Source organism: Hypanus sabinus, chromosome 4 (assembly GCF_030144855.1).
Source record: "Hypanus sabinus isolate sHypSab1 chromosome 4, sHypSab1.hap1, whole genome shotgun sequence".
Taxonomy (NCBI): Eukaryota; Metazoa; Chordata; class Chondrichthyes; order Myliobatiformes; family Dasyatidae; genus Hypanus; species Hypanus sabinus.
In genome coordinates this window covers 129,505,831-129,519,444 of record NC_082709.1, presented here as the reverse complement: position 1 = coordinate 129,519,444, position 13,614 = coordinate 129,505,831, and the positions used below count along the sequence as shown (strand labels likewise).

At 42.9% G+C, this 13,614-nt stretch overlaps 1 protein-coding gene across 10 annotated transcripts in view; it reads right to left on the bottom strand.

The window, feature by feature from the left end:
* dmd (dystrophin) overlaps positions 1-13,614 on the bottom strand; it is a 1,939,431-nt gene that overhangs the window by 529,553 nt on the left and 1,396,264 nt on the right. For all 10 annotated transcript variants that reach the window (XM_059968142.1, XM_059968139.1, XM_059968147.1 and 7 more), the window contains one exon: positions 11,912-12,061. In XM_059968142.1, the coding sequence (XP_059824125.1) occupies positions 11,912-12,061 (150 nt within the window). The remainder of the gene's footprint in view (positions 1-11,911; positions 12,062-13,614) is intronic.

Below are 13,614 nucleotides of genomic sequence, written 5' to 3'. Positions count from 1 at the left end.
TCCCTTTGTTCCCACTCTTTCCCTCCTGACAATGAGCAACTGCTTTATCCATGCTAGAATCTTTGCTGTAATACCATGGGCTCATAGCTTCTTAAGCAGCATCACATGTGGCACCCAGTCAATGGCCTTCTGAAAATCCAAGTACACAACGTCAACCGATTCTCCTTTGTCTATCCTGCTTGTTATTTCTTCAAATAATTCCAACAGATTTATCAGGGAAGATTTTCCCTTGAGGAAATCAAGCTGACTACGGCCAATTTTATCATGTGCCTCTAAGTACCCCAATACCACATCATTAACAAGAGACTTCACCATCTTCCCAACCACTCAGGTCAGACTAACCGGGCTGTCATTTTCTTTCTTCACCCTCTCCCCATTCTTGAAGAGTGGATTGACACTTGAAATTTTTCAGTCTTCTGGAACCATTCCAGAATCTAATGATTCTTGAAAAATCATTGCTAATGCCTCCACAGTCTCTTCAGCCACCTCTTCCAGAACCCTAAGGTGGACAACATTTTGTCCAGGTGACTTACCTACTTTCAGAGCTTTCAGCTTCCCCAGTACTTTCTCCCTGGTAAGGCAACTTCACACACCTGATACTCTGGAACTTCCACTCTACTGCTAGTGTTTTCCATATTGAAAACTGATGCAAAATACTTATTCAGTTCATCTGCCATTTTCTTTTACTCCCATTACTACCTCTCCAGCATCATTTCCGATATCCACTCTCACTTCTCTTTTACACTTTATGTATCTGAAGAAACTTTTGGTATCCTCTTTAATATTACTGTCTAGCTTACTTTCTTATTCCATCCTTACCTTCCTAATGACTTCTGTAGCTGCCTTCTGTTGGTTTTTAAAAGCTTCCCAATCCTTTAACTTCCCACTAATTTTTGCTGTACTATATGCCCTATCTTTGGCTTTTATAAGTTGGATTTGACTTTTCTTGTTAGTCATGGTTGTGTCATCTTGCTTACAGAATAATTCTTCCTCTTTGGGGTGTATAAGTCCTGTGCTTTTTGAATTGCCTCTAGAAATTCCAGCCATTGCTGCTCTGCCATCATCCCTGCCAGTGTTCTTTTCCAGTCGATTTCAGCCAACTCCTCTCTCATGCCTTTTTAATTCCCTTTACTCCACTTTAATACTAATACGTCTGACTTTAGCTTCTCCTTCTCAAATTTCAGGGTGAAGTCGATCATATTATGATCTCTTTCCCCTAAGGGTTATTTTACCTTCAGCTCTCTAATCAATTCTGGTACATTGCACAACAACCAATCCAAAATAGCAGTTTCGCCTACTGGACTCAACCATGAGCTGCTCAAAAAAGCCATCTTGTAGGCATTCTAGAAATTCCCACTCCTGGGATCCTGCCCCCAATCTAACTGCATACTGAAATTCCCCATGGTAATGGTAATATTGTCTTTTGGCATGCATTTTCTATCTTCCATTGTAACTTGTAGACCACATGCTTACTACAGCTTTTTACCCATCCTGTTCCTTAGATCTATCCACAACGATTCAACACCTTCCAACCTTCCAACCGTATGTCACCTCTTTCTGATGATTTGATTTCATTATTTTTTTACCATTAGAGCCACGCTAGCCTCTCTGCCTACCTGCTGTCCTTTTGATACAATGTGTTTACTTGTACATAAAGCTCCCAGCTTTAATCTCCTTTCAGCCATGATTCAGTGATTCGACAAACTCATTCATACCAATCCGTAACTGCGCCACAAGTTCATCTATCTTTTTCAGTATACTGTGTGCAATCAAATATAACACCCTCAGTTCTGTATTCAATTTTGTCCACCTTTTACATTGCAACTCATCCTGTTGACTGCAATTTTGCCGTATCATCAGCCTCTCCTTGCTAGGAGTCTCAATTCACATTGCCTTTGTTTGTGAACCTCAGCCTCAACACACCGGTTCCCTTTCTGCTACTAAATTTGCTTACACCCTCCTGAACAACTCGAGCAAACTTGCCCAGAAGGATATTGAAGTTCCCAACGATCCATAAATCCCTGCAACAGTTCCTCAGTATTTGGGAAAGTGGGCCAAAAAAGCAGATGGACTTTAATTGGGTGAGATGTTGTACTTTGGTATGTTAAATCTGTGTATGGATCACACAGCAAATGGAAGGTCCCTATGGATTGTTAAAGAACAGAGAGACTGAGGGGTACAAGTACATCATTCCCAAAATGGAATGGGAAGCAGATGGGAATTCTGGCATCCCACTTTCTCTCTAATAATCTGAAGCTCAAAGCAGCTGTGCAGGTTGACTCTGTTGTTAGTAAGGCGTACTGTGTATTGGCCTTCGTCAATTGTGAAATTGAATATAGGAGCCGAGAAGTAATGTTGCAGCTATATAGGACCCTGGTCAGACCCCACTTGGAGGACTGTGTTCAGTTCTAGTTGCCTCACTACACAAAGGATGTGGAAGCCATAGAAAGGGTGCAGAGGAGATTTACAAGAATGTTGCCTGGATTGGGGAGCATGCCTTATGAGAATAGGTTGAGTGAACTCAGCCCTTTCTTCTTGGAATAACGGAGGATGAGTGGTGACCTGATAGAGGTGCATAAGATGATGAAAGGCATTGACTGTGTGGATAGTCAGAGGCTTTTTCCTAGGGCTGAAATGGTTGCCAAAAGAAGACACAGGTTTAAAGTGCTGGGTAGTAGGTACAGAGGAGATGTCAGGGGTAAGTTTTTTACTCAGAGAATGGTGAGTGCATGGAATGGGCTGCCGGCAATGGTGGTGGAGGCAGATACGATAGGGTCTTTTAAGAGACTTTTGGATAGGTACATGGAGCTTAGAAAAATAGAGGGCTATGGGTAAGCCTAGTAATTTCTAAGGTAGGGACAACAGTGTGGGCCGAAGGGCCTGTATTGTGATGTAGATTTTCTATGTTTCTATGTCTATGTTTCTAATACGGTTCATTTCTTTCCACTGACAACAGGTAGACAGGGTGGCATCAGTTGAGACACTGAGAACAACAGGCAGGGTGTACAGGATGAAATAACACTTGAAGCTCTGTGTGCTTTTCTAGTCACCACGCTCCAGGATGCGACAGAAAAGATTTACAATCATGTCACTGGGACTGAAAAGCTTGAGTTATAGGGAGAGACCGCATGGGTTGTAGGCTTTTTCCTTGGAGTGAAGGAGGCTGAAGGGTGATCTGAAAGAGGTGTATAAGATTACAAGGAGCATATATACTCGAGGTTCAATGGTGACAGATTTTTTCTCAGTAGTGGATTCTAAAACTAAAGGGCATAGACTTAAGATGAGAGAGGAGAGATCTGAAGGGAATCTGAGGGAGCAACTTTTTTCCACACAGACAATGGCAGAGAAATAGAATGAGCTGTCAGAAGAAGTGTTAGAAGCAGATACTCTCACAATGTACATTTGGATAGTTACATAGATAGGATAGTTTTAGAAGGATACAAGCCAAATGCAAACGGAACTAGTTCAAGTAAAGAACTTGGTTGGCATGGGTGAGTTGAATTTCCATGCTGTTTAAATCTATGACCCCCTCACAAAAAGCACTGATTGGCCATGTTTTGCACAACTACATTTTGGGTCACCACAATATAACTTCTGTTTGTTGTTCAAAAGTAGGCCTTTTAAAGCACCAGATACATCGGAGTCAGTTTTTGAATTTTATAGACAAGGCAATAAATAGATTATGATAGAAAATGTTAGAGTAGGTGTTGCATCAATTAAAAAGAGACAAAATTCTGTGCAATACACCATCGATTTCATTTTCTTGAGAGAAGTAGAGCTGTCACATCTACTTACTAAAAGTACTGCAACAATTTTTCACTTCTGGATTAAGTAGTAATTCCAAATGGTAACTGAACACTATGCATATAATGGCTAAAAAGGGAAAAAATGCTTACCCTAAGACAAAGTAGAAAATGTTGAATTCATATTTCAAGTTACTGATGTTTCAGAATTACTGACCTCAGCAATAATTCTGTTCCTCTCTCCACTGATGAAGCTTGAGCTACTGATTATTTAGTTTCAGGTTTTCATCACTTGCAGCATTTTGTTGATGCTCAACTGTAATCAAGCCAGTCTAATTTCCTCCAGCTTCTAACAATGTGCAAGCTTTATGATTCGGTTGTGAAGGTCCCCCCAGCTGGGATTGGGAAAGATGCTGTTTCCTAACTTGAACGAGTCAAATGCAACTGGGATCAGTGAAATTTATACAAGGTTTGTCCAGAAGAGCTCCTGAATGTGTACTGTGACCTTGGTGCGCGGCAGCTATTGTCTATCCATCTGTCAGATGCTCCATGTATGCGACCAAGCTGTACAGCTGCTAAAGGCTTCTGTCTGTGGCCAGTGTTTCACAAGAACAATTTCACTTAGCCTGAATCCTTCTTATTTTCATCCCCTCTGGTATGCACACACAAAACTTGCAGTGAAACCAGTCAAGGCAATGTTGGAATTGCCAATAGACTGGCTTTCTTGGCTGCATGCATTTAAAATTATGTTGGATGAAGCCACCATCCGCAACCTGCACTAATACTCATCACACATACAGACTAAAGGCTGATGCTGAATGAACGAGGCAGATGGGAATTCTGGCATCCCGCTTACTCTCTAATAATCCGGTTCATTTCTTTCCACTGACAACAGCCCAGGAATAACATTAAAGTGTATTAAATTCCCATAGCAGACCTCCAATGCATTCATTCACTGACTCCGAGCCTAATCTATCAATCCATTTACTGCACAACAAAATATGTGAAACCGGTTATAAAACTGTTTCCCTAAACTGGTCCAAAGGAAAAGAAACTGATAATGTTGGCAAGTACAGTTCTCCAGCCAACATTGTTCCCTGTGTCAATTTGTCACCTCAAGTTAGAGTTCAAAGGCAATAGAAATACTTCTATTGGCAAGATGATTAACGTGCTTAGTTTCAGCCAGTGTCAAAAAAGGAGCTTTAGAAGAAATCATTTAGATTGCTCAGAATTAAGTACAAATAGTAAAATAAAGAAGGCATGACAAGGTATAGGGTTTACATTCTCAATGGATATTTTCGTTACTAGAAAAAGATCTGTGCCAAATGAATTGAGTGTGTCAGTACATAGGTATAAAAATATCCCATTTTAGCTAATTCTGGGCTGCAAAAGACGAGTAAAAAGATCCAATGCTATATGTTATGCATTTGATGCCATATCACGTTTGCAGATATTAATACAATCCACGGCACTTGGCTTCTTGTTTGGAGACAAAGGGACTAAAAGATGTCCATTGCAAATTCCTCAAAAACTAATTGATGCTTGTCTCAGGTCTCATTAGTCTTCCAAGTTTGCAGCACCTTAACCAATGGGTTTTATCCAACAGCCAAGGATGAGGAAGTGGTGGTAACAATGGGCAAGCAGGAAACTTTTCATTTGTTCAGCAATACCCCTTTCCCCACCACTCCTAGTTTCATGAGAACCCAACTTGTTGATTGCCACATCAGATCAATCACCAACTCCTCTAACTACAAAGCTAAATCGCCATCCCATTCTCGTGATCTCCCTGGGAAAAAACTTGTGGGCTTTAAAATAAATGTGAGAAGAAAGCCTCATTGAATTTCTAAGTTGGAAAGCAATTCATTGGTTTCATGTTATTGAAGATTTATGACCAATAACAGGCAAGCCTTGGTGTGACCTCTTTGTAGCCATTGCTAGTTTCATATCCAGATTCTGGCACCTACCAACTTCTCCATTATGAGACTTACTACTGTAATTTTTCAAATACGCAGTTAAATTAAGTCCTGACACAAATTTATGGACCAGCGAAAAGGAACAAAAAGTTGGCAATATCCATTTCATTTGTTTTACTAGGTTTCTTAAAGAGATAGAAGCCCAGGGAATGAAAGGGAAGGAAGTGGCAAGGTGCAAAAATGGCCCAGTTCCAGCAATTACAGGGTGAGTGGATGGATTTTTTTTAGATTATTACATCTGGATTTTAATTAGTCTTTTCAGGTGTTAGAAATTACTGTGACTTGTGTGGAGCTATATAATCACAACCAATTTATGCATGACTGGTAGTGTCATAGATATCCATGAAGACAATTATAGTCTGGGATATTAAGATCACAATGGTAAGTAGCCTAGGAAAAAAGTGACCATTTAGGGTTGACGTTCTTGAATGACAACACGTAGGGCTGTACCTTTCTGATCTTCAACTGCCAGTTCCAGAGAGAACCAACTGATAACACACATTTTTGAATGTAAGATCTGCAAAAGTTTAATGTCACAATATGAGAATTATTACCAAACACTAGGCTTGGACTGGAAGTAAAACTCCACTGAGTAGATTGTAAAAAGGCGGATATGTGAAGTGGAATTGTGTTTCCTTCAGAATAAAACAATCAGCCTTCTGTTTAATACTCAGGCCTCTTTAAAAAGGATGAAGGGATAGGTATGACAAAGTACTTATCAAAAAAATCAAAGTACATCACATTTTCATAAAAATAAGTCATCAGTTCCTTACACCAATCCAGCTTTTTTATACAAATTTCTTTATGAGAGGCTTAGATAGATTGGAAAGCTGGCACCTTTTTCCAGGGGTGGCAATGGCCAATATCAAAGGGCACCTATTTAAGTGTGAGTGGAGGGATGTTTAGGGGAGATGTCAGAAGTAGGATTTTTTGATACAGAGTATATGTATCCGGAATGCATTGTTATGGGAGGCGGTAGAGGCTGATACAATAGTGTAGCGATGTGCTACACACAGCACTGAAATAACGAAATAATGAAATAAGTCATTTCGAGACTAGTTTATTCAAACTTTGCGGCGCTGGCATTTAATCCCTAGCGCCCGCCCTCTCCGGGCGGAAATGACATCAGAGGTGCATTACCAAAGTCTCTCCCCGCGCGCTGGCTATTTGTGAGCTGGTTCGCCTGCGCAGAAAGTGGGTCGCCACATAACCCCCCCCCCCACAAGAATTGGCGATACACCCCCCCAATGTCCACAGTCTGGATCAGCCTCTGTTTGGGAGGTCTGCCTCTGTGCCGCGGTGCCTGAACCCCTCCTCTTTTCCCCCAACTTCCAGAACGTATGTGGACCCGTTGTTGTTGATCACCATGAATGGCCCCTCGTACGGCCGCTGTAGTGGTGCCCGGTGTCCGCCCCTTCGGACAAACACAAACTTAGAGTTCTGCAGGTCTTTGGGTACATGGGTCGGGGTCCGTCTGTGCTGTGAAGTCGGTACAGGGGCCAGGTTGCCGAGCCTTTCATGTAGCCTGTTCAGGACTGCAGCGGGTTCTTCCCCTGGCCCCCTTGGGGCTGGTATAAACTCTCCCGGGATGGCCAGGGTCGCGTCCCACCGAGTCCATTAGCCGCTGGAACGTCTGTGCGGCATTCTTCATGCCGAATGGCATTCGGAAGAACTCGAACAGGCCGAACGGTGTGATGAGTGCTGTTTTGGGGATGTCTTCAGGGTGCATCGGGATTTGTTGGTATCCCCGAATGGGGTCTACTCTGGAAAAGATTCTTGCCCCGTGCAGGTTTGCTGCAAAGTCCTGTAGGTGCAGCACGGGGTTGCGGTCTGGAGTTGTAGCCTCATTCAGTCTACGGTAGTCGCCGCATGGTCTCCAACCCCCGGCTGCTTTGGGCACCATGTGCAGGGGGGAGGCCCATGGGCTGTCTGACCTCCGTATGATCCCCAATTCCTCCATCCTCTTGAACTCCTCCTTCGCCAGGTGGAGCTTTTCCGGAGGGAGCCTTCATGTGCTGGCGTGGAGAGGTGGTCCCTGGGTCGGAATGTGATGCTGTACCCCGTGTCTGGGCATGGCTGCGGTGAACTGCGGTACCAGAACCGATGGGAAATCCGTCAGGACTCTGGTGAATTTTTTGTCAAACAGCATGATGGAGTCCAGGTGTGGGGCCGGCAATTTGGCTTCACCCAGGGAGAACGTCTGGAAAGTCTCGGCATGTACCAGTCTTTTCCCTTGCAAGTCAACCAGCAGGCTGTGAACTCGCAAGAAGTCTGCCCCCAGGAGTGGTTGGGCCACTGCAGCCAGTGTGAAGTCCCACATGAACCGGCTGGTGCCGAACTGCAGCTGCACTGTGCAGGTGCCGTAGGTCCGTATCGTGCTGCCGTTTGCAGCCCTCAGGGTGGTTCCTGGCTTCCTGTTGTGGGTGTCGTACCCCGTCAGGGGCAAGACACTGATCTCCGCTCCGGTGTCAACCAAGAAGCGGCATCCCGACTGTTTGTCCCAGACGTACAAGAGGCTGTCCTGGTGGCCAGCCGCCATAGTCATTAGCGGCAGCTGACCCTGGCCCTTGCAGGGCGGGCGACAACGGCGGGTTTTTGTGCCCCATCGCTCGTGGTAGAAACACCACTGTTCACTGGCCTCCTCACTCCTGCCTCTGTGTTGTGTGCGCCCCCCTGCCGGGTCTGGTCTGGTCTGCTGATGGGCACGTGGCCTGGTAATCTAACTGATGGATGCCACGCTCTCCCTCTTGGCTTTCCACAGCACGTCTGCCTGGGCCACCACCTTCCGGGGGGTCGCTGAAATCTGCGTTGGCCAGCAGCAGATGTATGTCCTCGGGCAGTTGCTCTGGGAACGCTTGCTCGAACATGAGGCAGGGCTTGTGTCCGTCAGACAGGGACAGCATCTCGTTCATCAATGCTGACGGCAGTGTGTCTCCCAAACCATCCAGGTAAAGCAGGCGGGAACCACGCTCGCGCCGTGAGAGGCCAAAGGTCCCAATGAGCAGTGCTTTGAATGCTTCATATTTGCCTTCTTCTGGGGGCAACTGTATGAAATCCGCAACCTGGACGGCCGTCTCCTGGTCAAGGGCGCTCACCACGTGGTAGTAATGCGTGGAATCAGAGGATATCTGCCGAATCTGGAACTGGGCTTCTGCTTGGCTAAACCACACGCATGGTCACAGCGTCCAGAAAGTCGGCAGTTTTAGCAAAACTGCATGAATAGATGAAGAGTCGGTCATCTTTGGTCCAAATCCCGTTAGGACCGTCGGGGTCACCAATGTAGCAATGTGCTACACACAGTGCTGAAATAACGACATGCAGTCGGTAAGTCGTTTTGAGACTAGTTTATTCAAACTTCACAGCGCTGGCATTTAATCGCTAGCGCCCGCTCTCTCCGGGCGGAAATGACGTCAGAGGTGCATTACCAAAGTCTCCCCCCGCACACTGGCTATTTGTGAGCCGGTTCGCCTGCGCAGAAAGTGGGTCGCCACAATAGGAACATTTAAAAGACTCTTAGACAAAAGTTTATAAGGAAAATGGAGGGTTATGGAGGGAAGGGTTAGATTGATCATGGAGGAAGTTTATATACCGTGGGGGCCATGGCAGTGTAACAGTTAGCCTAAGACTATTACAGCACAAGGCACTGGAGTTTGAGAGTTCATTTCTGGTGTCCTCTGTAAATAAGTTTGTAAGTCCTTCCCATGAAGCATGTAGTTTTCCTCCAAGTACTCCGGTGTCCTCCAACAGTCCCAAGACATTCCAGTTGGTGAGTTAATTGGTCATTATGAATTGTCCTGTGATTAGGCTCGGGGTAAGTCAGTGGGTTGCTAGGTGACATGGCTCAGTAGGCCGGAAAGGCTTGTTCTGTGCTGTATTTCTAAATAAATACATACTGTAAATATATAGGTTGACACAATACCGTGGGCTATACAATGCTGTACTGTTCGGCATTCTATCACTGTCACTATTGTGCGAAGCCACAATAGGTCTACAGCAAATGCAATCTTTCTGGCTCGCCACTGGACTTTGGACCTCCTGGACAACAGCAATACCTATGACCGGCTGCTGTTTATTGATTACAGCTCAGTGTTCAATACCATCATTCCCTCAGTACTAATCAACAAGCTTCAAAGCTTCTATGCCTCCGTGTGCAAATGGTCCTGTGACTTTCTCACTGGGAGATCACAGTGAGTGCAGATCAGAAATAATCTCTCTGCCTCGCTGATAATCAACACCCCAAAGATGCAGGATTAGCCTGCTGGTCTCCTGTCCCCACACCCATGAATGTGCGATTAGGCACAGCTCCAATGCCATCAATAACCTTGATGATGACAGAGCTGTTGGCAGAATCTGAAATGGTGATGAGGAGGTGTACAGGAGTGAGGTAGATTGGTTAGTTGAGTGGTGTCCCAAAAACAACCAAGGAACTGACTGTGGAATTCAGTAAGCCAACGTCTGGAGGACACACACCTGTCCTCATTGGGGGGTCAGCACTGGAAAGGGTGAACAGTTTCAAATTTCTGCTGTCACCATCTCCGAAGATCTGTCCTGGGCCCAACATATTGATGCAATTGCAAAGAAGGCATGCAAGGAGAGATTTTTCAAAAGGAGTTTGAGGAGATTTAGAATTTGACCAAAGACTTGCAAATATCTATACATGTATTGTGGAGAGCATTCTAACTGGTTGAATCATCAGCTGTTGTGAAGGTGCCAATGCATAGAATCAGAAAAACGTGCCAGCACTATCACGGGTATTGGCCTCCCCAACACTTTGGATATTTTCAAAAGAGGGTACCTCAAGAAGGCAGCATCCATCACTAAGGATGCACACAACCCAGAACATGCCCTCTTCTCATTACTATAATCAGGGAGTACGTACGTACAGGAGCCTAAAGGCACACACTCAACATTTTAGGAGTTACACACACAAAATAGTAGAAGATTTCCACAGGGCAGGAAGCATCAATGAAAAGGAAAAAAGAATCGACATTTCAGGCTGAAACCCTTCATTGCGACATACTTCAGGGACAACCTTCTCCTCTCCGTAATCAGATTTCTGAACAGCCCATAAACCCATGAGCACTACCTCACTACTTGGCTCTGTTTTTGTTTATTTTGTTTATATTTCTTATTGTAACTTCTAGTATCTTTTTATGTATTGCCCTGTAATGCTGCCACAAAAAAAAACGTATTTCATGGCATATGCCGGTGATAATAAACCTGATTCTGGGCCGCATCTTTGCGATTCTTTGAAATATAAACACAAAGTAGCACAACTTATAAGCCAATTAGCAAGTTGGTTGCCTTGAAATTGCTGTATAACTGAAGTAATTATTAGGTCACTAGTCCTGAATCATGAAGCAAAAGTTGTTTTTTTTTCATGATTGAAGAATAATACAAAGAGAATTGACAGAAAACTCTGCTTTATGTGTTGAATAGGTCAGGAGGGCAACAACGCCAAATATAAAGCCTAAACTATCAGCTCTATACACCAGCTTAAATACTAAATAAAACAAATCATCAAAAACTATAGAAGAATATCCTAGGGCTGAAATGGCTAACATGAGGGGGCATAATTTTAAGATGCTTGGAAGCAGGTACAAGGGGGATGTCAGAGGTAAGTTTTTCCACACAGAGAGCGGTGGGTGTGTGGAAGGTGGTAGAGGCGGATACAATAGGGTCTTTCAGAGACTCTTAGATAGGTATATGGAGCTTTGAAAAATAGAGAGCAATGCAGTAGGGAAATTCTAGGCAGTTTCTAGAGTAGGTTACATGGTCGGCACAACATTGTGGGCCGAAGGGCCTGTAAAGCGCTGTAGATTTCTATGCTTCTAATAACCCCCGCAAACAGTTTTCATTTCAAATACATGCAACGTAGATAAAGCATTAATATGATTCAATGCAATACAGGCAGGTTTATCTGTTTGAAGAAAAAATTACAAAAGTTTTCCAAAAACCCAACTTAACTAGAATGTTTCTAATCAAAAGTTAAGCCAAAGGACAACATTCAGTCATACATCATGTTTCTGGCAAAGATATGCATTCAACAGAAATAACCAACAGCCCAAAATTGCTAAACAAAAATATGCAGTTGTGATATTTGCATTTTTCAGTTAATCATCCTAGTAATTAAACCAACTATCTAATTAAACAGCTTTATGCTGCGCAAGGTGCATGATTTCCAATAGTTCATACCTTTGTCCAGCAATTATTCGCCTGCAGGAGATCTGTTTCCAATTTAAAGCGTTGTTCTGGGGCCAGAGTCTTGCTTTTGAGTGTTGTTCCTCCTCTTTCATTTAAGCACTTCAATATCCCTTTCCGCCTAGGTAGTTCTTCCGCTCGTAGCTAAAATAAATTGGAAGATGAGACGCATGTTCCAATTTAGCACATTTTTACTCAAAATCTAACTATAAATTATCATGCATACTTTTGTATTCGTCTGAGGGCTGGGTTTTCTTCTAGGATTCCCTCTTTTTTCTGTAAACCCAGCACTTCTTGGATCAGCAAATGCACATGAGGGCAAGGCAAGAGAGGGAAGGAAGTTTGTGTCAAATTCTGATACTTTAATAGAGTATAGGGATGAAATTAAAGAGAAATTTGGAAAGCAAAGAGAGGATATGGAAAAATACTGGAAAATAAAATAAAATGAGTAGTAAGTAAATAATGAGTGATGCAATAAGAGTAGGAGTCAGAAATGTTTTGTGTGGAATGGGTCTGCTTCTTCATAAATACTTTGTAATAGCCTTTGCTCAAGAGAGGGTGGCAAGCACAACAACATTAAAGAAGAACATGAAGTACTGGATGGGATAAACAAATTATTTTTGAAACTGTATAAATTGTCAGAACCAAATAAAGTAAATCCCAGCAGTTAAAAGAAGCAAGCAGAAAAATTGCAGAGTTCAATTCTTCCTGCCTATCAGAGTATTGCCAGAGGACTGTGAATCCAGTTCCTCAGAGATGGGGAAGCAGCTGCTGGGCAAGGTATTGGAATCAATTCTAATGGTCAACATAAGCAAGTAAAAACCTTCATTCAGAAAAGTAATTGGAGACAGCATAGTTTTGATGAGGGATTATCGTGTACAACAAACTTAATTAAATTGTTTGAGAGGTAATCAAGTGAGCTCATGAGGGCAATCAATTCAATGCAGTGGATTTTAACATTATTATTTCAAAGGTTTCATAAAACCTGAGAGTCAAAACAATAAAAGCCAGTGGGAGGAAGCAAAATGTAATGGTGACAAGAATCTTTGAGAATGAAGAAATGTTCTGAGTTAGTGTAATGAAAGGTCTTTGGCCTGGGACAATAGCTTTGTTTCTATCTCAAAAGATGCTCCTTGAGCTTCTGAGTATTTGCAGCATTTTCTGTTTTCACTTTGGATTTCCAACATTTGCAGTTTAAAATTTTTTTCCGAGATTATCAGTTTCTATCACCATCTCAGTGAGGCCTGTTGCATTAGTGCATTGGACATAAGATATCAGAAGACCAGTTCATTTACTTGTGACAACAGGCCAGCATATTTCTGATGTATCATTTAAAGTGAAATTAATTAATTATAATTAAAGGATGGAAATGCAAATTTAATATCTGTGAATTAATTCCCAAGGTAAACAAGGTAAGTTAGTAAACCTGGAGTGACTAAATTCATATTTGGGCAGCACGAGAGAATAAGGGGAGTGAAGCCATCAGTGAGGATGATACCTTCTGTTCCTTATGGAGCACACTGTGGAAAATGTAAATATCATTATTTAGTTTTTCTTTCTTTTAGCTAACCAGGAAAAATTGGAAGCATATAAAAGGCATTGACCTATTTAAGATTTGATGTACCATTCAGCTTTCAATATGCAGTTATGTCAAAGCATCTTGTGGGCTCATCCCAATTTGTATTTGTTATTGCTAA